The sequence below is a fragment of the Symphalangus syndactylus genome, chromosome 11, assembly GCF_028878055.3.
Source record: "Symphalangus syndactylus isolate Jambi chromosome 11, NHGRI_mSymSyn1-v2.1_pri, whole genome shotgun sequence".
Lineage (NCBI taxonomy): Eukaryota > Metazoa > Chordata > Mammalia > Primates > Hylobatidae > Symphalangus > Symphalangus syndactylus.
Window position 1 is genome coordinate 78131138 of NC_072433.2, and position 25288 is coordinate 78156425.

Sequence of the window (25288 nt, forward strand, 5' to 3'; positions counted from 1 at the left end):
ATTCCCCTATGAGACTTCCCCATCACCTTTTTATCCCAGAACATTTATTACTATCTTTTATAACCATTGGCTGGGATTTTCCACCTGTAATCACCCTTTTCCCCCTCTTACTGGTTGTAGATTTCTTTGAGAAATGAAGAGCATATGATATGAAGAGCTGCCTATGTATACAGTAGATAAGGTGGAGGGCAATATAAACATATAAAATATAGTTGATTCTCATGATTCACAGTAGCCAATCCTTATCATTCACAATCCCATACTTGCGAATTTCCCTACTCACTAAGGTGTATTTGCAACCTCCAAAGTCGATACTTCTGGTGTTTTCATGGTCATTCAGGGACATACAGAAAGTGTTGGAGAATTTGATTCACCTGATTTGTGCATTTCCAGCTTAGGTTGAAGAAGCCAACACCTTGACTTTTTGTTTCAGCTCTCATGTTATAAACAAATGTTCTTTTTCCAGTCCATTTATTATCACTTTTTAAAATTTTTGTTCTTTCTGTTGGTGAGTTTACTCTTTAAATTTGCCCCCAAGTATAGTGCTGAAATATGGTGTTCCTAAGCACAAGAAGGCTGTGATGTACCCTAAGGAGAAAATATGTATGTTAGATAAACTTTATTCAGGTGTGAGTCATAGTGCTTATTAAACATGAGAAATGTATTTTAATGATTCTAAGTTTTTGCCAATATGTACATGTCTGCAAATTACCACAAAAGTGCTCAATATTGATTTTGGGGTTACAAAGTTGGGTGAGTAGACAAATGTGCAAATAAGGAATCCAAGAATAGAGGAACCAACTGTATATAAAATCAGTAGCACCTTGAAGAAATTACTGTACATATAAAGAAGTATGTAAAGATGTTCATGGCAATATTATTTGTAATAGTAAATAGGCATTGTCAGATAAATCTTGCAAATAGTATAAAGGCAAACAATGGAATCCCCACAGCAATGAAAATAATACGTTGAGTCTGAGAGTGGTGACTCATGCCTGTAATCCCAGCATTTTGGGAGGCCAGAGCCTGGTGGATCATTTGAGGTCAGGAGTTTGAGACCAGCCTGGCCAAAATGGCAAACCCCCGTCTCTACTAAAAACACAGAAATAAGCCGAGCATGGTAATGCACACCTGTAATCCCAGCTATTCGGGAGACTGAGGCAGGAGAATAGTTTGAACCTGGGAGGCAGAGGTTGCGGTGAGCTGAGATTGTACCACTGCACTCCAGCCTGGGTGACAGAGTGAGACCCTGTCTCAAAAAAAAAAAAAAAAAAAAAATACATTGAATCTACATAAGAAAACATGGGTAACCTCAACAGTGTGCATTGAAGGAAAAATTAAGGAGACACAATGCATTTTAGAGTGAATAATAGGATGGGAAGAGTTTTGAAAAGGGAGATCGAAATGGGCTAATAAATAGGTCAAAAACAATAAATTATAATAAAAGACCATTTGTTGTCCAGTAGAAACAATGCTGTTGACAGGAGTAGGACTAATTCAAACTATGCACCTGAGATCCAAGAAAAAAATAAGAAAAAATAAAATCATTAACATTCTTATGAGTTACCAGTAAGGAGAAACAATGTACTATGAGAAAGAAGTATAAAATACCTAGGAATAGATTCAGCAAGAAATAAGTGGAACTGATATGAGTAAAGATAAAAACAAAATCTTAAAGGTGAAGGTAAAAGAAAACTGAAACATGGATGTAAAATACCAAGTTCCTGGATAGAAAAACTACATTTTCTTATGAATTAGGTCCTTTGCTGCTACCTTTAGATATTTTCGTTAACTAGAAGATGCCATTACTAATTTAACATCAGCAAAATATACCATGAGTTGGATATCCAGTGCTGATGAACAATGGCTGGTATCTCAGGGCTGTGGTTGCCCCTACAACTGTGATCTAATGTCATTCACACTTTGTTTTCTCCTTTGAATGGAGCTATTTCTTATAAATATAAAGTCTGTGACATTTGTCTGCTTACATCATTGTGTGATCATTTGGCTTTCTTTAAAGATTGGATTTTCAACGGTTAACATTTTTCAGTAAATTTAGGGGTTGTATTCTTTTCCCGTTTTCCCCATAAAGAACCTAAGTGGAATTTGTATTCAGAACTGATTTTTGTGGAGTAATTCTTTCTAGCTGCAACTCATAATTCTAGTGACAAAGACACCCTTAAAAATGATTATGGACGTAAACATTATTCTGCTAATGACAACATTCAAACTTTGGCTTTGTTCAATCTGGAAAATGCACTGTTTCTGTCATTGGATGTAGACTGAGTCCCAGAAGACCATTGTGTTGCACACACTTCAAGACACAGTGTTGGAGGAGGACAGGCGTTTCACCATTCAGCTGATATCAATTGATGATGTAGAAATATCTCCAGTACAAGGTAAGAGAAATTCACATTTTTGGAAATTAAAAAGTAAATTCTCAGAAAAAATGTAATAAAAATAACCCATAGTTACAAAAACGGACAGTGTTAGGTTTTATAATTCCTAAAACATAAAGATACCATTTTCCACATGTATTAAAGGTTAAGAATTTTTTAAATTAAAATTGTAATACCTAATCTTGGTAAGGTCATAGGTCAAAGATTTCATACTGCTTAGCTGTGTAATTTTTTTTAATGAAGATGTTTATTGTAGCAGTGTTTATAAAATATAAAATAAAATATGTCAGCTTCCTAAATGGTCCAGTAGTTAAATGTGTCAGAATACTATGCAGCCATTCAACGTGACATAACAGGAAAAACTCTTAATTACATTAAAAATTAAGAACACATAATTACACGGATAATTGTCATGTTAAGAAAACAGGTTTTGCGACAGCATGCTAAATGTAATCTGTTTTGTCATATGCATGTCTTACATGAGTTTGGAATTATTTATTTGAAATGTTAATAGTGGTTTTTGATTACCTATATTTTATAAACATATTTACAATTATCACACATTACCTTTGTAATAAAACATTATTTTTAAATGTGTCATATTATGTTTAGCATTATAGCCTATGTACGTCTGTTTTCATCTGAAAGTAGTTACTCAAATATTTTGACACTTCAGAAACAGGCATTTTAATTCTCATTTGCCTCCAGTTGATATGATGATTTGTTTTTGGATCCATAGAGAAAAGAGTAATGATTCTAAAATGGTTTTATTGTGCTATAAACAATAATAACCAACCATAAAAAACTGGTTCAGAAACTTTTAGCATGAAAATTTGGTGATTAATACATTTCTTTTTTGCCATCAAGAACTCCATCCTATGTGGCTAAAAGCAGATTTCATGTCCAAGGAAATTTTTAGAATTGTAGAGTATCTATCACTGTATATACTTAGGGTAGTTATATTTTCTGCATTTTCGTTTAGAATATTTTCCAGCAAGGGAATCACATCACTGCACCATATTCTTTTATAAGTCTTTAGTTAGCTTTAGTTAACTCTTTCGTAAGTCTTTAGTTATCTACATCATGTTAAAATGACAGATGTCATGTAGGCTAATTAAACATAGAAGAATATATGATTGGATCAGGATAAATCATTTACCATATTAAAAAAATTTTTTTGAGGCAGGGTCTTGCTCTGTCACCCAGGCTGGAGTGCAGTGGTGTGATCACAGATTCCTGCAGCCTTGAATTCCCAGGCTCAAACAAACCTCCCACCTCAGCCTCCTGAGTAGCTAGTACTACAGGCATGTGACACTGTGCCCAGTTAATTTATTTTTATGTTTGCAGGGATGGAGTCTCTCTATGTTGCCCAGGCTGGTCTTGAACTCCTGGGCTCCTGGGATCCTCCCACCTCAGCTTCCCAAAGTGTTGGGATTACAGGTGTGATCCGCTGCACCTAATTCTTAATATCTTTCTGTCTGACTGTGGTACTTGCTGTGACAAGCCACTCTTGATTCCATTAATCCATTGCCAAAGAAAGTGAGAGTATAGTGATCCAGCTCTTTGTGTCATGAACCCCTAATGTGTGTTTCTGGAAACAATTTTCTTTAAGTTTCTGCTAAGTTATATGGATACTCAAATACTTGATATAGTTTTCTGTTTCCATCTTAATAGAAATATTTGACACAGGTTTATAAATGCTTACAGTCAAATGATAGAGTCAGAAAATTAAAAATGAAAAAGTGCCCCCAAGAAGTCTTGCTTTTGCCACATAGCCGGTTGACATAGCTATGTAGTCAATTGCAGTGAGCTGCAAAATGGTTACTGTAGAAGCAAATTAATGCCAATGATAGAGGAGCCCTTGCTTTTCATGAGAGTGATAGGGAAATTACTGCCAATTTTTTTTCTGCCCCTTTCATTAAAATGTAATCTTGGGCAAGCAATTTGCCTCCATGTCTTCAAGACCTCAATATACTTCAGTGTCATAGGTAAAATGAGGATATTAATACCTTACTGATATGAGAGTCATGAGAATGAACTAGATTCCTGTGTGTAAAGTGCTTAGAAAGTTTCCAGGCATATACTAAGGGCTTATGTGCATCTGCTACAAAGCGGTCTGTATCATCTTGAATTTAGGTAGTGCATCAATAATTATTCGGGGTGATAAGCGATCATCAGGAGAAGTTGGGATAGCTTCGTCATCTAGGCACATCCTCATTGGGGAACCCTCAGCAAAATATAATGGTACCGCTATTATCAGGTAAGGACTTCATGATTTTTCTTTGCCTATGTGGGGGTTATGAAGTTTTATTTAAATAATTAGTCTTAAATTTATCATTCTCAATACATACATAGTCTCCAAGCGTTAACATCTTATATACTGTTAACATCCTGTAGAGAGGAGAACAAATTTTGGGCAGAAATTGAAATAATATCCTGACCTATCTTGATGTTAGATCATGAGAAGGTTTCTGACTCTTGAGTGATTTGCACAAATTACACCAAGGAAAGCACATGGAGATGAGATCAGAAAATCTATGCTTTCGCCTCTGTTCTGTTACTAAACATGTGATATAAGGGAGTTACTTCATCTCTGCAAGCTTGTGTGTCTTAGCTACAAAATCATTCCTTAGAACATCATCAGGGCCAAACATTTTGCTTTCAAGTGTTCTAAAATCAGAGTCTGTATTAGTCTGTTCTCACACTGCTATAAAGAACTGCTTGAGACTGAATAATTTATGAAGAAAAGAGGTTTAATTGGTTCAAGGTTCTGCAGGCTGTACAGGAAGCATGGCTGGGGAGGCCTCAGGAAACTTACAATCATGGCGGAAGGTGAAAGGAGAGCCGGCATGTCCTACTTGGCTGGAGCAGGAGGAAGGGGTGGAGGGGTGCTACGTACTTGTCAACAACCAGATCTTGTGAGAACTCTATCAGGAAAACAGCAAGGGGGAAGTCCGTCCCCATGATTCAGTCACCTCCCACCAGGCCCCACCTCCAACACTTAAGGTCACACTTCAACATGAGATTTATGTGGGGACACAGAGCCAAACCATATCAGGGCCTATCATATAACTAAATTAGTATGATCATAGGCAAGTTTGTTTCTCGTAAAGTTTCTTATGGGGGATGGGAAGCAACTGTCAATGGCATAGCTGGGTTTGACTTTATACTTTATCCTCATGGTAGTTATCCAGAAGTAAGACTATCCCTTCCCATCAGCATACCCTTATATGAAGGGTCTTCCAGTCTTTAGAGAACTTAGACTTTTCACATTTTGTACCTTGCATGTTAAGTGAAAAGTCTATAAATATTAATACTTCTTTTTATTTCTTTAAACCTTCTGCTTTTAGTAATCAGTTTTTGCCTATATTCCTGTCAAGATAGATTTACGCTAGCTTAATACTTTGGGTGTTACTATCTTGGAACTTTAAGACTTTCTTTGGTTTATAGTTGGTAGATGAGATTATTTAAAAGAAAACTTACTGAAGTGGATGAAAATTGATTGCTGTTAAAAGACAGAGAAAATGTTTAAGAAAAGTACCTTCAATTGAAATGTATTGGATATACATTTGTTTATTGTTGTAGCCTTGTTCGTGGCCCAGGGATTTTGGGGGAGGTCACAGTGTTCTGGAGGATATCCCCTCCTTCTGTGGGGGAATTTGCTGAAACATCAGGAAAACTGACAATGCGAGATGAACAGTCTGCAGTCATTGTAGTAATACAGGTATCAATATTAGCTGGTTTCTGTTGTGCCCTTTACTCTGTGTGCTGGTGAGTGCGCATGTGTGAGCATATGTGTATATGTGGGTGTGTTTGTGTGTGTGTGGTTAGAAGTGGGGGATGGGGAGGAGGTAAATATTACAGCATTTGTGGTTGTTGGCGTGCACGTATGTGTGTGTGGTGTGTGTGTATGGTTGACAATGGAGATTGGGGAGAAGGTTAATATAACAGCATTTGTTATTGTGGAGGTGCCTGTGTGTGGGGCTAAGAGTGGGAATGAGGAGGAGATTAATATTACAAAATCTGTTGTTATTATTTAGAGGTTAGGAGTTTTTCTTGAAACTCCACAGATTCTACTGTGGATGACTCTTTGTCTTTCTCTAGGCTTTGAATGATGACATTCCTGAGGAAAAAAGCTTCTATGAGTTTCAGCTCACTGCAATCAGTGAGGGAGGAGTTCTGAGTGAATCCAGCAGCACTGCCAACATCACGATGGTGGCCAGCGACTCTCCCTATGGCCAATTTGCCTTTTCACATGAGCAACTTCGAGTGTCAGAAGCACAGAGGGTATAGTATGAAATGCTTAAGATTTTAATATCATTTTTATTTTTAGGTATTAAAATGTTTTCTTGTTTCTATTCCAAAGTTTTCACAAACTGATTAATTTGCTCCAAACATCATTTTAGCATATAATGTATATAATTTTATAACCTTATATGTAATTTTAACACAATCCTGGTAAATAGAACCTTTAGTTACAGACAGTATTGTCTGGTGATTAAACATCCAAATCAAATAAGAAAATGCATTTTGCATAGGTTAACATCACAATCATCCGTTCCGGTGGAGATTTTGGCCGCGTGAGACTCTGGTACGAGACGATGAGTGGGACAGCGGAAGCGGGCTTGGATTTTGTTCCTGCAGCAGGGGAGCTCCTCTTTGAATCAGGGGAGATGCGAAAAAGTCTGCATGTTGAAATCCTTGATGATGACCATCCTGAAGGCCCAGAGGAATTTTCTCTAACAATTACAAACGTGGAACTCCAGGGAAGGTAAAGGAGAAAGGAAATTAGGAAAAAGAAAGCAAAGAGCAGAGAGAGAGAAAGTTCTATTGTGTAGAGATTAATACTGAGCTCTAAAGCAGTTCTTTCCCTACTCTTTCTCAGATTTGTGTGACATTAGAACAGGACATAGAAGGGAAATTGTGACAATGACTGGGTTTTTTTTTAAATTTTCTTAAATATAACTTCCCTCTGAAAATTGAAAGTATGTGTTTCTATTGTGTGGACTCGCTCTGGGTAGCCAGGAAGTTGAATATGATGTGGGCTTCTAATTGATGAAGAAACAGCCTAACAGCTCTTTAAATCACAGGTCAGCTGGTGTGGCTGAATTTGCTTCTTTTGATTTCTATACTTGTGAAAGGGCTGGAGGGAGGGATTTCTTTCATTGGTGCATCTGAAGTCTGTATTGTCTTCTCTGTGGGTGAATGACATAGATGCTTGCCCCATAGTTTTAAAGTGGGGAAAAATTTGAGTGAAAGCTAGTTGGCCATTAATGTGCACCACGTTTTCAAGAAAGATCATGAATTAACTAACCATAATGAGTCTCTTTTATTCCCTGATGTAGTGGGGCAGATTTGATGAGGTGGAAAAACATCTTTAGCATGTTTAAGTACTCACAGGTTCTGAAGCTCACAGGTTGAGAGAGACCTACCAGCACCTCTGCCCAGATAGCAGATAGGTGGGCCCTTCAACTAGAATAATGCCTGCATTTAGAAGAATCATAAAGAAATTTTTCTTGTGCATGAAAATATTTTTGCATTTGTAATGTGAATATCATGCTTTAAAAACTTTTTTAAACTAAAATATATCACTCAGTGACTTAAGTGTATATCATCCCATCTGGGAAAAAAAATGTATTGTGGGCTCACATACCCTTCAAATTTTAGATTTCCCAAAAATGCTTCTGTGCCTGGCAATGAGAGTGAATTTGTACTCCTAGTAAATATAGTAAAAAGTTTGAGCTGATCACTGACTACTTTAATTAAATAAATGCAATTTGGTAAAAGTAGCTCATTTAGTGTGAGATCATATTTGTGTTATTGACCAGCTAGAGCTTGAGGATTTTGTCTTCTTTGCTACTGTTTTTTAAAAAAGCAGTTTCTATGTAAGTTCAATTCTGGGGAAACAAGTTTTTCCTTCCAGATAAATTTCTAGGTTTTCTTTGATCTCAAAAGGTAAGTAGTACAATTAGCTAATCTATAGCCCATCTCAGACTACTGGTAACAGTTACTCTTATCATTTAATATTCCAAACCTCAATTTTCTAATTTTGCCTTTTATATAATTCACCAACTCTCAACCTTTCAACACTTGGTAGCATATAAATACCAGAATAGAATTTGGGAATTGAAGGAAGGACTAAAATGGTTTATCGGCATTTTTTAGCCGATAAGTTGAAGCTTATCGGAAGTTGAAGCTTTGTTTGATGGGAATAATATTAATCTAAAAAAAGACTTCTTTTGCAGAAGTATCGTTATAGAAGTAAACTACCATCTATATTAAGGATAGAGGAATTGCTTATTGGTTTCTGTAGAAATTGAAATACTTTTCTTTCTTTTTTATTTTTCTTTCTTTTTCTTTCTTTCCCCTTTTCTTTCTTTCCAAAGTCTTGCTGTGTCACCTGGGACAGAGTGCAGTGGCACAATCATAGCTCACTGCAACTTTGAATGCCTGGACTAAAGGGATCCTCCCACCTCAGACTTCTAAATAGCTATGACTGCAGGCATGTGCCATCATGTCTGGCTAATTTTTTAAAATTAGTTTTTAGCAGAGACAAGGTCTCACTATGTTGCTCAAGTTGGTATTGAGAGATTTTTTTTGAATCTTGATCATTTAGTTTGAAATTTAATTAGTGTCATGACACTCATTATTTCTTTAAATAAATCATCTTAACCTAACACTGTAAATCTCAAGGCCGCCTGCTTACTTACCTATTCTGAGTGCACTAGGTCTATTACTGCATATGTATTCAGCTGTGATTCCCAAATGTTCATTTTACGACAGCATCTTTCTGATTTCCTCACAGTTTATTATCTTCTCATTGCCCAAGTTTAGTAACTTTATATTAGTTTTGGCTTCGTACAGGCACCAATCATTGGGAGCAACACAGAAATCTGTTTCAAAACATCATTTCAGGAAAAAGAATATTTTAATGTTGAGGATATTTAAAAGTATTGCAGTACTTTATAGAACTAAGTTGTAGGAGCTAAGAGGACCTTTTAATTCATGCTATGCAATTATGTAATTTTGTTGTTGTTGTATTTTATTTATTTTGATTTGTATGACTTTGGAAGAGGGTATGATTTTACCATTCAAGAAAATGGACTTCAGATAGATCAACCTCCCGAAATAGGAAACATCTCCATTGTTCGAATCATAATAATGAAAAATGATAACGCAGAAGGCATCATTGAATTTGATCCGAAGTATACTGCCTTCGAAGGTAGGTTCAGTTAGCTAGCTTATAAGTAAGTTTACTACCACTTTCCAAATTACATTAGTTTGAATTTCCATGTGTAAATTGTTTTAGTTTGGTGTGGGTGTGTTTGTGTTTACACATATACACTTTTATATTTATTTACTTATTTGAAATACATTTTCAGTTACCTTTGGGTAGTCTTGAACCTTGCTGTGAATGGCAATGTTAGGAACAAGGCTATCTAGAAAAACTATGTTTAACATTAGGATTATTAAAATGTTTCTGTTTCAAACATTTTAATGAAAGCCTTTGTAATTTGTGCATATTTAATTTCCTATGTGACTAGAAATCAGTGAATATTCACTTCCTAATGAATAATCATCTTTGAAATGAATATTTTACTGGCCTAGAGATGCAGGGAGTATCTGGATCCTTGATCTTGCTTTCTCGAAACAGTCCCCAGTAGCAGCTTGCCTAATATTGCCAATTCTTTCCTCTTGTAGAAGCAGAATACAGAATATATGGTTATATTCCTTCCCAGGTAGGAAGAGATGGCTGCCTTTCTAGGAAATGATTTTATTCAAAGGCAGAATATGAATATGACTTTAAAAATAAATATCTTACTTCTGCATTTAACCTGATTGGCTTCATTGCCTCTGTCAAAATTCTTTGGTTATCTAGCCATTTTTAAAGTTCATAAAAAATTGCTTTAGGAGTTGGTTTATAATGACTTTATGGGTAAGTTATGGAATACATCACTATTTTGTGAACTTCAATCTGTACCTGGTAAAAATACTACATTTTTTCATCAAGAAATAAATGAGACTTAGAATTTTTTTAGTTCATTGTTTTCTGTTAGATTCATTATCTTTGGGGAATTTAGGTCAGTGCATATTTATATTTATAATGTACATTAAGTATTATTTAGCCATAGCTAACGTAAGCCCTATTAAATTATATTTTAATATGCAGAATTTAGCATAGCTTAAGAAATACATTTTTGAAAATAATGTTTAAGTTGAAATCAAACATTGAAGACACATTTTCACATTCACAAGTAGATTTCATAGGAACTGAAAATGTAATCAAATTGTACTTATATCTGGACTTTTAAAAAATTCATATGATACACATATCATAAACCTCATTTATTTATGTTACCATATTTATATTTCAATTGAATGTGTGGAAGCAATCCAGAGTGGTTTCCTATGAGCACAAACAACTTAAATGTTTTTTTGTGTCCATCTAACATTGTCTTAGAAAGCAAGGATCATTTGTTTGTATGTAGTACACAGAGGGAGAATGCCAATGCTACTGATTGAATACATTATTTAAATGCTAATTGTACTGTTCTCTGTAACTTTCAACATATGATAAACTATGTTCCTCCTAAAAAATCAGTCATGAGGTTTTCACTTATCCCCTTTTAAAATGATAAAAGAACTATGAAAACATAGAGTGCTTACTTTGTGCCATTATGTTTAATTGCCAGGTTTGATTTGGCTGAATCTTGTAAGTTAGTTGCTCTGTCTGGCTTACCAGTTAATTCCAAGTTCCCATTACAGTGGAGGAAGATGTTGGGCTGATCATGATTCCAGTGGTGAGGCTACATGGAACTTATGGCTATGTGACAGCTGATTTCATCTCTCAGAGCTCCTCTGCCAGTCCTGGAGGTGTTGATTACATTTTGCATGGCAGTACAGTCACCTTTCAGCATGGGCAAAACTTAAGTTTTATAAATATCTCCATCATTGATGACAATGAAAGGTTGGTATATAGAAAATATTGTGGGCACATATAAGACATAAGTATTGTGTTCAAACTCTTACATATGTTTTGCACTGACAATAGAACTTTAGATAATATGTGTCCATTGGGAAACAACAGGTGAAATACTTTTGGGGTACTAGGGATAGGGAAAGAGGGGCTAGGAGACGACGTGGTTGCATATGTCACTTCATTTCAAATAAAGGAAATAATATTTTCTGTTTCTCTAGACTTAAATAATCTAATCAGAATGTGGAAACATCCTTTAATTCACTTTGTTTATGCATTAAGCAATTAAAAAGAGGGCAGAAAAGTCCCTACAACTGCCCTAGGTCATATAATATTGATGTTAATCATTCATTCTTTTAGCTAAGCACCCACTTCTTACCACTTGATGTGTGACTACTGTGCCTTGAATATGTATGACCAATTTGGAAAATGACTGGTTATTGGGATTTTACAAGCACTTTAATATGTTTAGACTCACAGAATTGCTCCTTCTTGCCATGCAGTGAATTTGAGGAGCCCATTGAAATTCTACTCACTGGAGCTACTGGAGGAGCGGTCCTTGGGCGCCACCTAGTGAGCAGAATCATAATAGCTAAGAGTGACTCTCCCTTTGGAGTCATAAGGTTTCTCAATCAAAGCAAAATTTCTATTCCTAATCCCAATTCCACAATGATTTTATCACTGGTGCTGGAGCGGACTGGAGGACTCTTGGGAGAGATTCAGGTAGATTTATTTTCCCCATAACTTTAAATATAATTTTTGATAGACTGAGTATGGTGGTGTGTTTTCTCATTCCCCAAGTATATTTCTTTATTCACGATCAATCAATATTTATTAATTACCTTGTATGTGTACAGCAGCTTTTGAGCCAGATTAAGTACGTAAAAATGCATAAGGCATTCATCTGTCCTCAGGGAACCTTGAGGGCTTGTTAGAAATGAAGTGAATGATTCTGATAAAATTCATTAACTCAACAAGTATTTGCTGAGTGCTTCCTGTGTGTCACACCCTGTTTTAGGTACTGAGAATATACTGAGGAACTAGATAGACCTCATCTCCGTTCTTATAGCGTTTTCATTTTATTAAGCAGAGTTGAGCAATAAACAACTAAAAATAAATTGATCTGATAACAGTAAGGGCTCTGCTTGTAAAATTGGGAGACACAGTTGCGAGTGCTGTTGGTGAGGATGTGATATTTCAGCTGAAAGATGCATTATGAGAAAGAGGTTAGAAGGGTGAGCATTTGGGCAGAAGGAATAATAGCTTCTGCAGAGGCATAAGCTGGCATGTTTCAGGCATGGAGGGGTTCACGTGGTCGGGGCCTGGAGGTAAGGGGATAACAGCACAGGATAGACCAGAGGGCCCAATAGATGTTCAATCACACAGAACCTCCTAAGCCAGGTCAAAGATATCCATTGCTCAACGAAATAAAAGAGGACACAAACAAATGGAAGAACATTCCATGCTCATGGATAGGAAGAATCAATATAGTGAAAATGGCCATACTGCCTAAGGTAATTTATAGATTAAATGCCATCCCCATCAAGCTACCAATGACTTTCTTCAAGGAATTGGAAAAAACTACTTTAAACTTCATATGGAACCAAAAAAGAGCCCACATTGCCAAGACAATCCTAAGCAGAAAGAACAAAGCTGGAGGCATCATGCTACCTGACTTCAAACTATACTACAAGGCTTCAGTAACCAAAACAGCATGGTACTGGTACCAAAACAGATATATAGATCAATGGAACAGAACAGAGGCCTCAGAAATAACACCACACTTCTACAACAAACCTGACAAAAAGAAGAAATGGGGAAAGGATTCCCTATTTAATAAATGGTGTTGGGAAAACTGGCTAGCCATATGTAGAAAGCTGAAACTGGATCCCTTCCTTACACCTTATACAAAAAGTAATTCAAGATAGATTAAAGACTTAAATGTTAGACCTAAAACCGTAAAAACCCTAGGAGAAAACCTAGGCAATACCATTCAGGACATAGGCGTGGGAAAGGACTTTGTGTCTAAAACACCAAAAGCAATGGCAACAAAAGCCAAAATTGACAAATGGGATCTAATAAACTAAAGAGCTTCTGCAAGGCAAAAGAGACTACCATCAGAGTGAACAGGCAACCTACAGAATGGGAGAAAATTTTTACAATGTACCCATCTGACAAAGGGCTAATATCCAGAATCTACAAAGAACTCAAACAAATTTACAAGAGAAAAACAACCCCATCAAAAAGTGGGCAAAGGATATGAACAGACATTTCTCAAAAGAAGACATTTATGCAGCCAACAGACACCTGAAAAAATGCTATCATCACTGGTCATCAGAGAAATGCAAATCAAAACCGCAATGAGATACCATCTCACTCCAGTTAGAATGGCGATCATTAAAAAGTCAGGATACAACAGATGCTGGAGAGGTTGTAGAGAAATAGGAACACTTTTACACTGTTGGTAGGAGTGTAAATGAGTTCAACCATTGTGGAAGACAGTGTGGTGATTCCTCAAGGATCTAGAACTAGAAATACCATTTGACCCAGCCATCCCATTACTGGGGATATACCCAAAGGATTATAAATCATGCTACTGTAAAGACACATGCACACGTATTTTTATTGCGGCACTGTTCACAATAGCAAAAACTTGGAACCAACCCAAATGTCCATCAATGATAGACTGGATTAAGAAAATGTGGCACTTATACACCATGGAATACTCTGCAGCCATAAAAAGGATGAGTTCATGTCCTTTGCAGGGACATGGATGAAGCTGGAAACCATCATTCTCAGCAAATTAACACAAGGGTGGAAAACTAAGCACTGCATTTTCTCACTTATAGGTGGGAATTGAACAATGAGAACACTTGGACACAGGGCAGGGAACATCACACACTGGGGCCTGTTGGGGAGTGGGGGGCTAGGGGAGAGATAACTTTAGGAGAAATACTTAATGCAAATGACAAGTTAATGGGTGCAGCAAACCAACATGGCATATGTATGCCTATGTATCAAACCTTTACGTCGTGCACATGTACCCTTGAACTTAAAGTATAATAATAATAAAAAAAAAGGCCGGGCGCGGTGGCTCACGCTTGTAATCCCAGCACTTTGGGAGGCCGAGGCGGGCGGATCACGAGGTCAGGAGATCGAGACCACGGTGAAACCCTGTCTCTACTAAAAATACAAAAAATTAGCCGGGCGTGTTGGTGGGCGCCTGTAGTCCCAGCTACTCGGAGAGGCTGAGGCAGGAGAATGGCGTGAACCCGGGAGGCGGAGTTTGCAGTGAGCCGAGACTGCGCCACTGCACTCCAGTCTGGGTGACGGAGCGAGACTCTGTCTCAAAAAAAAAAAAAAAAAAAAAAAAAAGATTTCATTCTAAGTGCAAATAGGATGGCATTAGAAAATCGTAAGCCAGAGAACAATGTCACCAAATTGTCTTTTAAAGCAGCTCATTTAAGTCTACTGCAAGGAAAATGGATTCAAGAAGCTGGTGGGGCAGCATAGGAGCAGGAAGGATGGCTAGAAGGCTATTTATTTCCCTCTACTGTCCAAGTCAAAGCTGACGGTGGCTCAGACAAGGTGGTGGAAATAAAGATGGCGAGAAGTGTGTATACATTGATATTTGGAAGAAAAATTCATTGGGCTGGACGTAGAGGCTGAGGGAAAGACAAGAATCAAGGATAACTCCTTGAATTTAAGTTTGAGCAGCTGGATAATTTGTAGGGTTGTTTACTAAGATGCAGAAGCTCAAGGAGAAATTAAGAGTTCTGTTTTGGGCATGTTCTTCTGAGATACTACTGACATACCAGGGGAGGGTGGTCACGTAGGCAGGGCAGCATGCGAGTGTGTGTTGTGGGTTGGTCAGGGCTGCAGATGCAGGTCTGGAAGGTGTTGACACATGGGGAGGTGTTTGAACATGTGGGGCCTAAGGGGTATATCTGGAAACAGGAAGGATATGGTGCTGAGTCCTGAGCTTCCACCATTTAGAGATCAGAGGAAGGAGAGCCAGCAGAGAAGCTTGAGAAGTAAAGGAGGAGGAAAACTAGGAAAGCAGGTGGCACATAATTATCACGTAAGCCAAGACGACAGGACATGGTGTTTCAAGAAGGAAATAGTCAGCTGGAGGGCTGCTGATGAAAGATCAAGAAGCAAAAACAAGTGCCCAACGTTCTTTCTTTGTAGATTGTGTGAGAGGCATACCATTTCAAATCATAGAAATGTAGAAAACTTTGTTTCTTAAAACAATGTATGAAGGTTTCCGTGTGTTTTACACTAGGAATAAGTAGATTTAGCATTTTTCATGGTCTACAGCAGAGTTTTTCCATGGTTTTGTTGTCTTGTTTATATAGGTTTTGATTGGCACAGCCTGTGCACACAGCAGGACAGTATTGTACTTATGTATTTTTAAAATGTTTATATTTCTCTAATATGTATTTTAATATAGATTTTTATGTGTTTTTATCCTATGTGATGACAAATTATTCATGAATACTATAGGTATGTAGTTTATATTTGCAAATACCTTTTTTTCTTTTTTCTTTTTTTTTTTTTGAGATGGAGTTTCGCTCTTTGTTGCCTAGGCTGGAGTGCAGTGGTGTGATCTTGGCTCACTGCAACCTCCGCCTCCCAGGTTCAAGCAATTCTCCTGTTTCAGCCCCGAGTAGCTGGGATTACAGGCGCCTGCCACCACGCCCGGCTAATTTTTGTAATTTTAGTAGAGACGGGGTTTCACCATGTTGGCCAGGTTGGTCTCAAACTCCTGATCTCAGGTGATCTGCCTGCCTCGGCCTCCCAAAGTGTTGGGATTACAGGCGTGAGCCACCACACCCAGCTGCAAATATCATTATTTTTAACAACAAAAAACAAGTTTATGAAACAGGAATTTGATGGAATTATCCTAGAATAATTTTCCTATATGTGTATATGTTTTCTTAATACTAGATACCCTGAAATAATTCTTTGCTTGAAATTGATCTCTATTAAATAAATACCAAAACCAAAAACATCCTGCAGGTGAACTGGGAGACAGTAGGACCCAACTCTCAAGAAGCCTTACTGCCACAGAATAGAGACATTGCAGACCCAGTGAGCGGGTTCTTCTATTTTGGAGAAGGAGAAGGTGGAGTGAGAACCATAATTCTGACAATCTATCCTCATGAAGAAATTGAAGTTGAAGAGACATTCATTATTAAACTTCATCTTGTGAAAGGAGAAGCTAAATTAGACTCCAGAGCTAAAGATGTTACATTAACTGTATGTATGACTTTATTTTTCTCACAAAATGTGGATTTAATGGATTTATCAGAAAATATATTTACATTTGTTGAAACTCTATAAGCTTGTGATAAATTGGAAATTATAAAACCAAATAAAATCATAATAATTCTGAAGGGTCAAACTTTTTGGTTTTCATGTCAGCTCATTGCATAGCCTGATTATTGGTAATATTTTTTAAAAAAACATTTTAATATATGATACTTATTTTACAAGATTGGAGAAAATTTGGTGTTTGTGGAATATTTGGCAGTTTTAGAGCAGAGGTATTTGTTATAGCATAGCAAACATTGGATATCTTTGTCTTCAGAGAATGTAAAAATTATTAACTAGTTATATTCCAGATAGTTTGAAGGAAAAAATGGTACTTGTTTAGTTAAGGCAAAAAGTGCTGGGACCAAGACTACTGAAAATAATGCAGAGGGATGACCCATTTTTTTAAAGTTTGTAAAATACTCTTACTTGAGATCTATATCAGTCAGAGTTTTCCAGAGGAAAAAAACCAATAGGACAGACATGCACACACACACACACACACACACACACACACAGACACACACACACACACACACAGCAGGGTGGAGGGAGAGAGAGAGATTTGAAGGAACAGACTCACATGATTGTGAGGGCCGGCAAGTCCAAAATCCATGAAATAGGCTGGCAGGAAGGAAACTCAGGAAAGAGTTGAAGTTGCAGTTTTGTGGAGCAGAGCAGTTCAGTAAGCTAAAAACTCAAGCAGGATTCCTAAGTTACAGTCTTGAGGCAGAATTCCTTTTTCTCCAGGAAACCTCAGTTTTTGCTCTTAAGGCCTTCAGTTGTTTAGATGAGGCCCATTCACATTCTTGTGGGTGATCTCCCTTACGTACAGTCAGCTGATTGTAAGTATTCATCATATCTCCAAAATACCTTCACAGTGACATCTAGACGAGTGTTTGACCAAACAACTGGGCACCATAGTCTTGGCAAGCTGATACACAAAATTAGTCCTCACAGGGCCTGTTTGCCTCACTCCATGTATATCATAGCTAGTAGGAAGAATTTAGCTAAAATTAACTGATTAAATGTAGTAAATATGAGATGAATAAAGCAAAATTCAGGCATCAAATTACTATTCTCTTGGGATTCTACAAATGGGAGTTTTCTGAATTCTTATTCCCATCATCTTTGGGGAATAAGAACCTACTTGTTTTAGGTAACAGTCAATGTGATAAAGAAGTTTTCAAAAGTTAGGTAGCTAGGTAGAGTATATTTAAGTGTCATTTTTATGTTTCTTTCATTTCCTCAGCTTCTCTGTTAATATGTTGGATACTATAATTTCATCCCTATTGTTTTATATATTATTTCCTCTGCTCTCTGTTTATATTTTTTAGATACAAAAGTTTGGTGACCCAAACGGAGTTGTTCAGTTTGCTCCTGAGACTTTGTCTAAGAAGACTTATTCAGAGCCTCTGGCTCTGGAAGGGCCCCTGCTCATTACCTTCTTTGTCAGAAGGGTCAAGGGCACCTTTGGAGAGATTATGGTATTATTTTTCATTTGATTTTTCAAAGTACCACTTTGCCTAACAAACGTGGTTAAGAAGTACAGAGAAACTGCATGTTCTAGTTAATTAAAGTTTTTGATAAACTAAAGTTACGTGAGTTTTCAGAGAAACAGAGGCTTTATTTAAACATCTGTGGGCTCTCATCAGCATCAACCTCTAGCTATCTCTCTAAATTAAAATTGGTTACAGTTAGTTCAGAAAGATTTTCCTCACACTTAATCATAAAGAACCAAATGATTTTACATTTTATTGTTTGCTATAACTTGAAGCCTTTCCTACTTAAGCCTCTCAATGATTTGTGTAAATTCTCCAGGGCCTTATTTCTCATTAGAATTTTTCTATTTAGCAACTGTTTTTTAAGAGGTTGTCTTTGCATGTATATTTATATAGAATGTTTGGGGATGCCCTTGTAAGTTTTCATGATATTTGATTAACAGATCAAGGTAATTTGTTTGCAGGAAAAACATATTATGTGAAATTTCTCTATACACTGACCTCTCTTTCTGTATTGGATATTAACTGGTACTTCTTCAGTTGAAACTTCATAGTTTTGAGGCCAGCAATTCTTGGAAAGTAGTGATTGATTTTTGATATCTCATAGATAGTCCTTTTTTATTAAAAACAAACAAAAATTCTGATTTGAATTATCAAATTATCTACTTTTTACCTTGAAATATTGTGTGTGGTTTACTACTAAAGTTATTTGTGGAATGGAATTTTTAAGGTAGCTTGCTTCTCTGTGTCCCTTCAAATTGTGCTATTATTTTAGAAGCAGATAAAATAATGAGATTTTGTAATCTTGTCCTGCAAATAGCATTCAACAGCCTGAAAGAGTCAATATACTTTCCAAGCTAACATATATTTAGAGAGTTTGGCTTTGAATATAGTGATGCACAATTATATATTTTTTGTATATTATAGAGAAAAACATAAGGGAATTTGGTACAATATACTGAATTATATAACTTTGTTGAGTTTTTTTCTTTTATTTTAGGTTTACTGGGAATTAAGTAGTGAGTTTGACATTACTGAAGACTTTCTTTCCGCCAATGGATTTTTCACCATTACTGATGGAGAGAGTGAAGCTAGCTTTGATGTTCATTTGCTACCAGATGAGGTACCTGAGATAGAGGAAGATTATGTGATCAAGCTTGTATCTGTAGAGGGTGGAGCCGAACTGGATCCGGAGAAAAGTATCACATGGTTCTCTGTTTATGCAAATGATGACCCACATGGAGTATTTGCCCTGTATTCAGATCGCCAGTCAATACTTATTGGGCAGAACCTTATTAGATCCATCCAAATTAACATAACGCGACTTGCTGGAACATTCGGAGATGTGGCTGTTGGGCTTCGAATATCATCGGATCATAAAGAACAGCCGATTGTTACCGAAAATGCAGAGAGGCAGCTGGTGGTCAAAGATGGTGCCACATATAAAGTGGACATGGTGCCAATAAAGAATCAGGTTTGTGGCATTTCTTCAGTTTCCTGATCATTCCAATAAAACCCTTTCAGGAGTGCCCATGCTTACCTCATGATCAGTTTGAAATCTTATTCAGGTATTTAAATGGAACCACAAAAAAAAAAATGCCCTTGAAAATGTTTAGTAACTACTGGATAATACATTTGCAGATTATAGTAAGTATATTACTATTTGGATGGAGATAATAGATTTTTGTGTAGAGAGTAACAGACACTTATTTAATACTTACAGAGTTCTAGGAAGTGTTTCCAGTGGTGTGCATATACACCTGCACTCCCATGCACATGTGTACACAAACGCACACACACACACACTGATACTTGTCAAAGGGGAGAAATTTGTAGGCTTCTTTGTGCTTCTAGCAAAGAGTAGTGCAATGAAATAGATTACATGAAGAGGATTTGTGCATACAGAGACTGGTACCTGCTTCTCTCTTTGAAAAGTTGAAATGTAGGAAATTGGCTATGATATTCTCTAATGGTAATGAGGAGAAATCATAGCAGGCTGCTCTGCCAAGATCTGGGATGAGTGATCAGAATGCATGGATTTCCTGTGGCTCAAGCAGACAGCCCAGCAGTCTTTCTCAGTCTGAATCACAGAAAGTGATTGAGTGACTGTTTTTTTAATTCCTCCCAAGGGTGGTGCATGTCATATCATCCTCTGTGCATGCATTATGGCATTCATTGCCACTGGATGCATTATGGCACTGGGATTAATTATTCATGGGTAAGAAAGGCTGTCTAAGAAGTAGACAGATTGGAGTCATCTTGGGAAAAACTTGCAGGGTGAATTGTGTAGCTAGGAGAGAATGAAAAAGGAGAATATATTCTCTCTGTCGAGGAATGGTGAAGAGGGGAATTCTGAAGCCTTTGGGAACACCCAAATCAACTCCATGAAGGCTCGATTATTTGGGTGCTGCTTTCATGGAGGTGTGGTGTTCAGCCAGTGTCAGCTTAGTTTCATATAAACTTGTGATCCATAGAAAATAGGCTATAATTTCCGGATAAGCAACAAGCCTATTACACTAATCCATACAGTGCTACCTTTTGATGTGTCGTGTACCTGAGCCTTTTGTTGTTGCTTAATAAAGAAAACAAATGGGGTCTTCTTAGTGAGGCATGGGTTTCATAGTTATTCCTACATTCCTGTACAATATGTCCTCAGTTAATGTCCACAGGTTCTTGGAAACTGCAGCTTTAAGTGAAATGATGTACAATGTAACCGATTTTACCATAAGCTAATTGATACAAACAATAGTTAAGTTCCTACAGCATATTTCTGGTCACAAAAACAGCACCAGACTTATAATAAAGACCACCTACTTTGAAATTAAACATTGAAATAAATGTGAGCTATACCTGCATTTGAGAAAGAGTAATAAAAACAAAATAATTATTCACCCTATTATTCCAGTTCAAGGTTGTAGGTTGCCAGAGCCTTCCATGGTAGCTCAGGGCTCAAGGCAGGGATCAACCCTGGACAGGACTCCATCCCATCGCAGGGCACAGTCACACTCACACCCACACTCACTCAGACTGGAATCATTGACACATGCTGATTCAGCCTCACATGCACATCTTTGGAATGTGGGGGAAATTGGAACACTTGGAGAGACCCACGCAGACATGGGGAGAATGCGCAGACTCCACACGGACAGTGGCCCTGGCTGGCGATTGATTTTTTTCTCATCAACATTATATGAAACAGCATTGAGTGAAACTGTGTGATTTGAAGACCTGTTGTAGTTCCTTGGGAAACTGACTCAATGTCATGACCTTGCTTTATCAATTTCTATCCTCCATTTCCTGTATCCAACAGCGCTCAAGGCTAAACAGTACAAAAATGGAAAAAGAGAAGTGGATTAAGTTAACCAGAGTATTATTGTATCAAGTCTCACTTACAAATTAGGAAAAGTTTAAAAAATACAGTATGCCTAAATTGTGTAACTCGAAACATTTTCCCATATATTCATAGCATTACATTCTGAATATATTCAATTTATAAGCTGCTAAAGAATGCCAGGGGGCAATCCTTTAACTTTTCTAGGAATAGCTGGTAGCATTTTATAGTAAGTTTTCATTTGACAATAAGGCAGGCCAAAGAGAAGATTAGATATTGTATTGTTTTACTAAGCAAAGTGTATAGTACAAAATTGCTCTCAGGCATAAGAAAACCAAAATATGTGATATATATTACACGGACTAACACCCTTGATCTGCCTAGTTGTTAGATTGTTTTTCACAGTACCTGGAACATTTTGAACCATGTGGTAGTCCACTTTTCATTTCATTTGAAAGCTTAGCATTGCAGTTCATAAAAATACTTAACTTTCCTAATATGATAAATGAAGTATCATTTATGAATTTAATATTGTCTTTGAACCTATTTTAATTATTTTTATGATTTCTATTCTCATAAAGAGTAACAAAAGTTTACTAGTTTATGCATGCATAAAAACCCTCTTTTTTGCTCACTTTAATGTCTCTTTTTAACCTATTTCAAGCTACACAGCTTCCTTCTCTCTGGCACGTTCCAGGATTGTGGTGTAAGACTGCACATAGATTTTTAGGTGTTGGTGAGTTAGTCTTCCAAGGAAGTGTTTGGGGAAAGGTGTGACATGCACTTAAACCAAAGACAAGATTTTTTTCAATAGTTCCTTTCTTCCTTCTCACCCTATATATAACCCATTGCTCTTTGAAGATTGGGATATTAGTTACAAGAGTTTACATCCTGTCCTCCCTCTTCTACCCTCTTGGATAAAAGTTGAGACTTTGGACAGGTAAGCCACAGAGAAGAACCCCAAGGGCCATGATGTATCTAACCCCCTGTGCTGTGGCTTCTAACCTTCAAGTGTGTCTTTGGGTAGGTTTCCATTAGGCTCCAAGAACAAGAGTCTTGATGTAGATTTAACACCAGAAACTTGGAGTGTCAACTGTTAGCACCTAGTAAGTTGTTAACACCTGGTTAACAACTGGCTTTTTTTATGAGGCACAGACTGACAATAAGAATCATTGACCTGCTAAACAAACAAGTCTGGGCTTGAAATACTTTTCCAGAATGCAAGAGGAATTTTATATTTGTGGCTGGGTCATTTATTGAGCACTTATATGTGCCAATCATTGTGAGAAGCTCAGCAGATACAAAGATGACTGAGAAACAATTCCTGGTGCCATGTTGCTCCCTGTCTAGTGTATGAACAGCCAGTATAAAAGCATGTGGATAAACAGTGTTGGCATGTGCACAGGATGTTATGGTACCATAAATCGTTTCTGTTTGTGCCCAATGCCATCAAGAACAATAGGCAGGAATTGCTGGCAAGATGGCCGAATAGGACAGCTCCGGTCTGCAGTTCCCAGCGAGATTGACGCAGAAGGCAGGTGATTTCTGCATTTCCAACTTAGGTACCCGGTTCATCTCACTGGGACTGGTTGGACAGTGGGTGCAACCCATGGAGGGCAAGCCGAAGCAGGGTAGGGCATCACCTCACCTGGGAAGCACAAGGGGTTGGGGAATTTTCGCCCCTACCCAAGGGAAGCCATGAGGGACTGAGCCTGAGGAACCGTGCATTCCGGCCCAGATACTGTGCTTTCCCCGTAGTCGTCACAACCTACACACCAGCTGACTCTCTCTGGTGCCTACACCACCAGGGCCCCAGGTTTCAAGCACAGAACTGGGCAGCTGTCTGGGCAGACACCGATCTAGCTGCAGGAGTTTTGTTTTTTTTTTTTTTTTTCCCATACCTCAGTGGTGCCTGGAATGCCAGCAAGACAGAACCATTCACTCCCCTGGAGAGGGGGCTGAAGCCAGGGAGCCAAGTGGTCTTGCTCAGCAGGTCCCACCCCCAAGGAGCCCAGCAAACTAAGATCTACTGGCTTGAAGTTCTCGCTGCCAGCACAGCAGCAGTCTGAGATTGACCTGGGATGCCCCAGTTTGGTTGGGGGAGGAGCGTCCACCATGGCTGAGGCTTGAATAGGTGGTTTTACCCTCACAGTGTAAACAAAGCCAACGGAAAGTTCGAACTGGGCTGAGCCCACCACAGCGCAGCAAGGCTGCTGTGGTCAGACTGCCAGATTTCTCCTCTCTGGGCAGGGCATCTCTGAAAAAAAAGGCAGCAGCCCCAGCCAGGGACTTATAGAGAAAACCCCCATCTCCCTGGTACAGAGCACCTGGGGGAAGGGGCGGCTGAGGGAACAGCTTCAGCAGACTTAAACGTCCCTGCCTGACGGCTCTGAAGAGAGCAGTGGATCTCCCAGCACAGGGTTCGAGCTCTACTAAGGGTCAGACTGCCTCCTCAAGTGGGTCCCTGACCCACGTGTATCCTGACTGGGAGACACCTCCCAGTACAGGCTGACAGACAACTCATACAGTAGAGCTCTGGCTGGCATCTGGCAGGTGCCCCACTGGGTCGAAGCTTCCAGAGGAAAGAACAGGCAGCAATCTTTGCTGTTCTGCAGCCTCTGCTGGTGATACCCAGGCAAACAGGGTCTGGATTGGACCTCCAGCAAACTCCAGCAGACCTGCAGCAGAGGGACCTGACTGTTAGAAGGAAAACTAACAGAAAGGAGCAGCACATCCACTCAGAGACCTCATCCAAAGGTCACCAACATCAAAGACCAAAGGTAGATAAATCCGCAAAGAGGGGGAGAAACCAGAGCAAAAATGCTGAAAATTCCAAAAACAAGAACACTGCTTCTCCTCCAAAGGATCACAACTCCTCACTAGCAAGGGAACAAAACTGGACGGAAAATGAGTTTGACGATTGACAGAAGTAGGCTTCAGAAGGTGGATAATAATAAACTCCTCTGAGCTAAAGGAGCATGTTCTAACCCAATGCAAGGAAGTTAAGAACCTTGAAAAAAGGTTAGATGAATTGCTAACTAGAATAACCAGTTTAGAGAACATAAATGACCTGGTGGAGCTGAAAACACATCACAAGAACTTCGTGAAGTGTACATAAGTATCAATAGCTGAATCAATCAAGCAGAAGAAATGATATCATAGATTGAAGATCAACTTAATGAAATAAAGCAAGGAGACAAGATTAGAGAAAAAAAATAAAAAGGAATGAACAAAGCCTCCAAGAAATATGGGACTATGTGAAAAGACCAAATCTACGTTTGATTGGTGTACCTGAAAGTGACAGGGAGAATGGAACCAAGTTGGAAAGCACTCTTCAGGATATTATCCAGGAGAGCTTCCCCAACCTAGCAAGACTGGCCAACATTCAAATTCAGGAAATACAGAGAACACCAAAAAGATACCCCTTGAGAAGAGCAACCACAAGACACGTAATTGTCAGATTTACCAAGGTTGAAATAAGGAAAAAATGTTGAGGGCAGCCAGAGAGAAAGGTTGGGTTACCCACAAGGGGAAGCCCATCAGACTAACAGCAGATCTCTTGGCACAAACCCTACAAGCCAGAAGAGAGTAGGGGCCAATATTCAACATTCTTAAAAGAATTTTCAATCCAGAATTTCATATCCAGCCAAACTAAGCTTCATAAGTGAAAGAGAAATAAAATCCTTTACAGACAAGCAAATGCTGAGAGAGTTTGTCACCACCGGGCTTGCCTTATAAGAGCTCCTGAAGGAAGCACTAAACA

At 38.1% G+C, this 25288-nt stretch overlaps 1 protein-coding gene across 6 annotated transcripts in view; it reads left to right on the forward strand.

Moving 5' to 3' along the window:
• Positions 1-25288, forward strand: part of ADGRV1 (adhesion G protein-coupled receptor V1) — a 598696-nt gene that overhangs the window by 212722 nt on the left and 360686 nt on the right. For all 6 annotated transcript variants that reach the window (XM_055297968.2, XM_063612214.1, XM_063612213.1 and 3 more), the window contains 11 exons: positions 2282-2399; positions 4536-4659; positions 5985-6123; positions 6504-6686; positions 6938-7170; positions 9473-9621; positions 11166-11367; positions 11880-12099; positions 16399-16638; positions 18030-18179; positions 19195-19668. In XM_055297968.2, the coding sequence (XP_055153943.1) occupies positions 2282-2399; positions 4536-4659; positions 5985-6123; positions 6504-6686; positions 6938-7170; positions 9473-9621; positions 11166-11367; positions 11880-12099; positions 16399-16638; positions 18030-18179; positions 19195-19668 (2232 nt within the window). The remainder of the gene's footprint in view (positions 1-2281; positions 2400-4535; positions 4660-5984; positions 6124-6503; positions 6687-6937; positions 7171-9472; positions 9622-11165; positions 11368-11879; positions 12100-16398; positions 16639-18029; positions 18180-19194; positions 19669-25288) is intronic.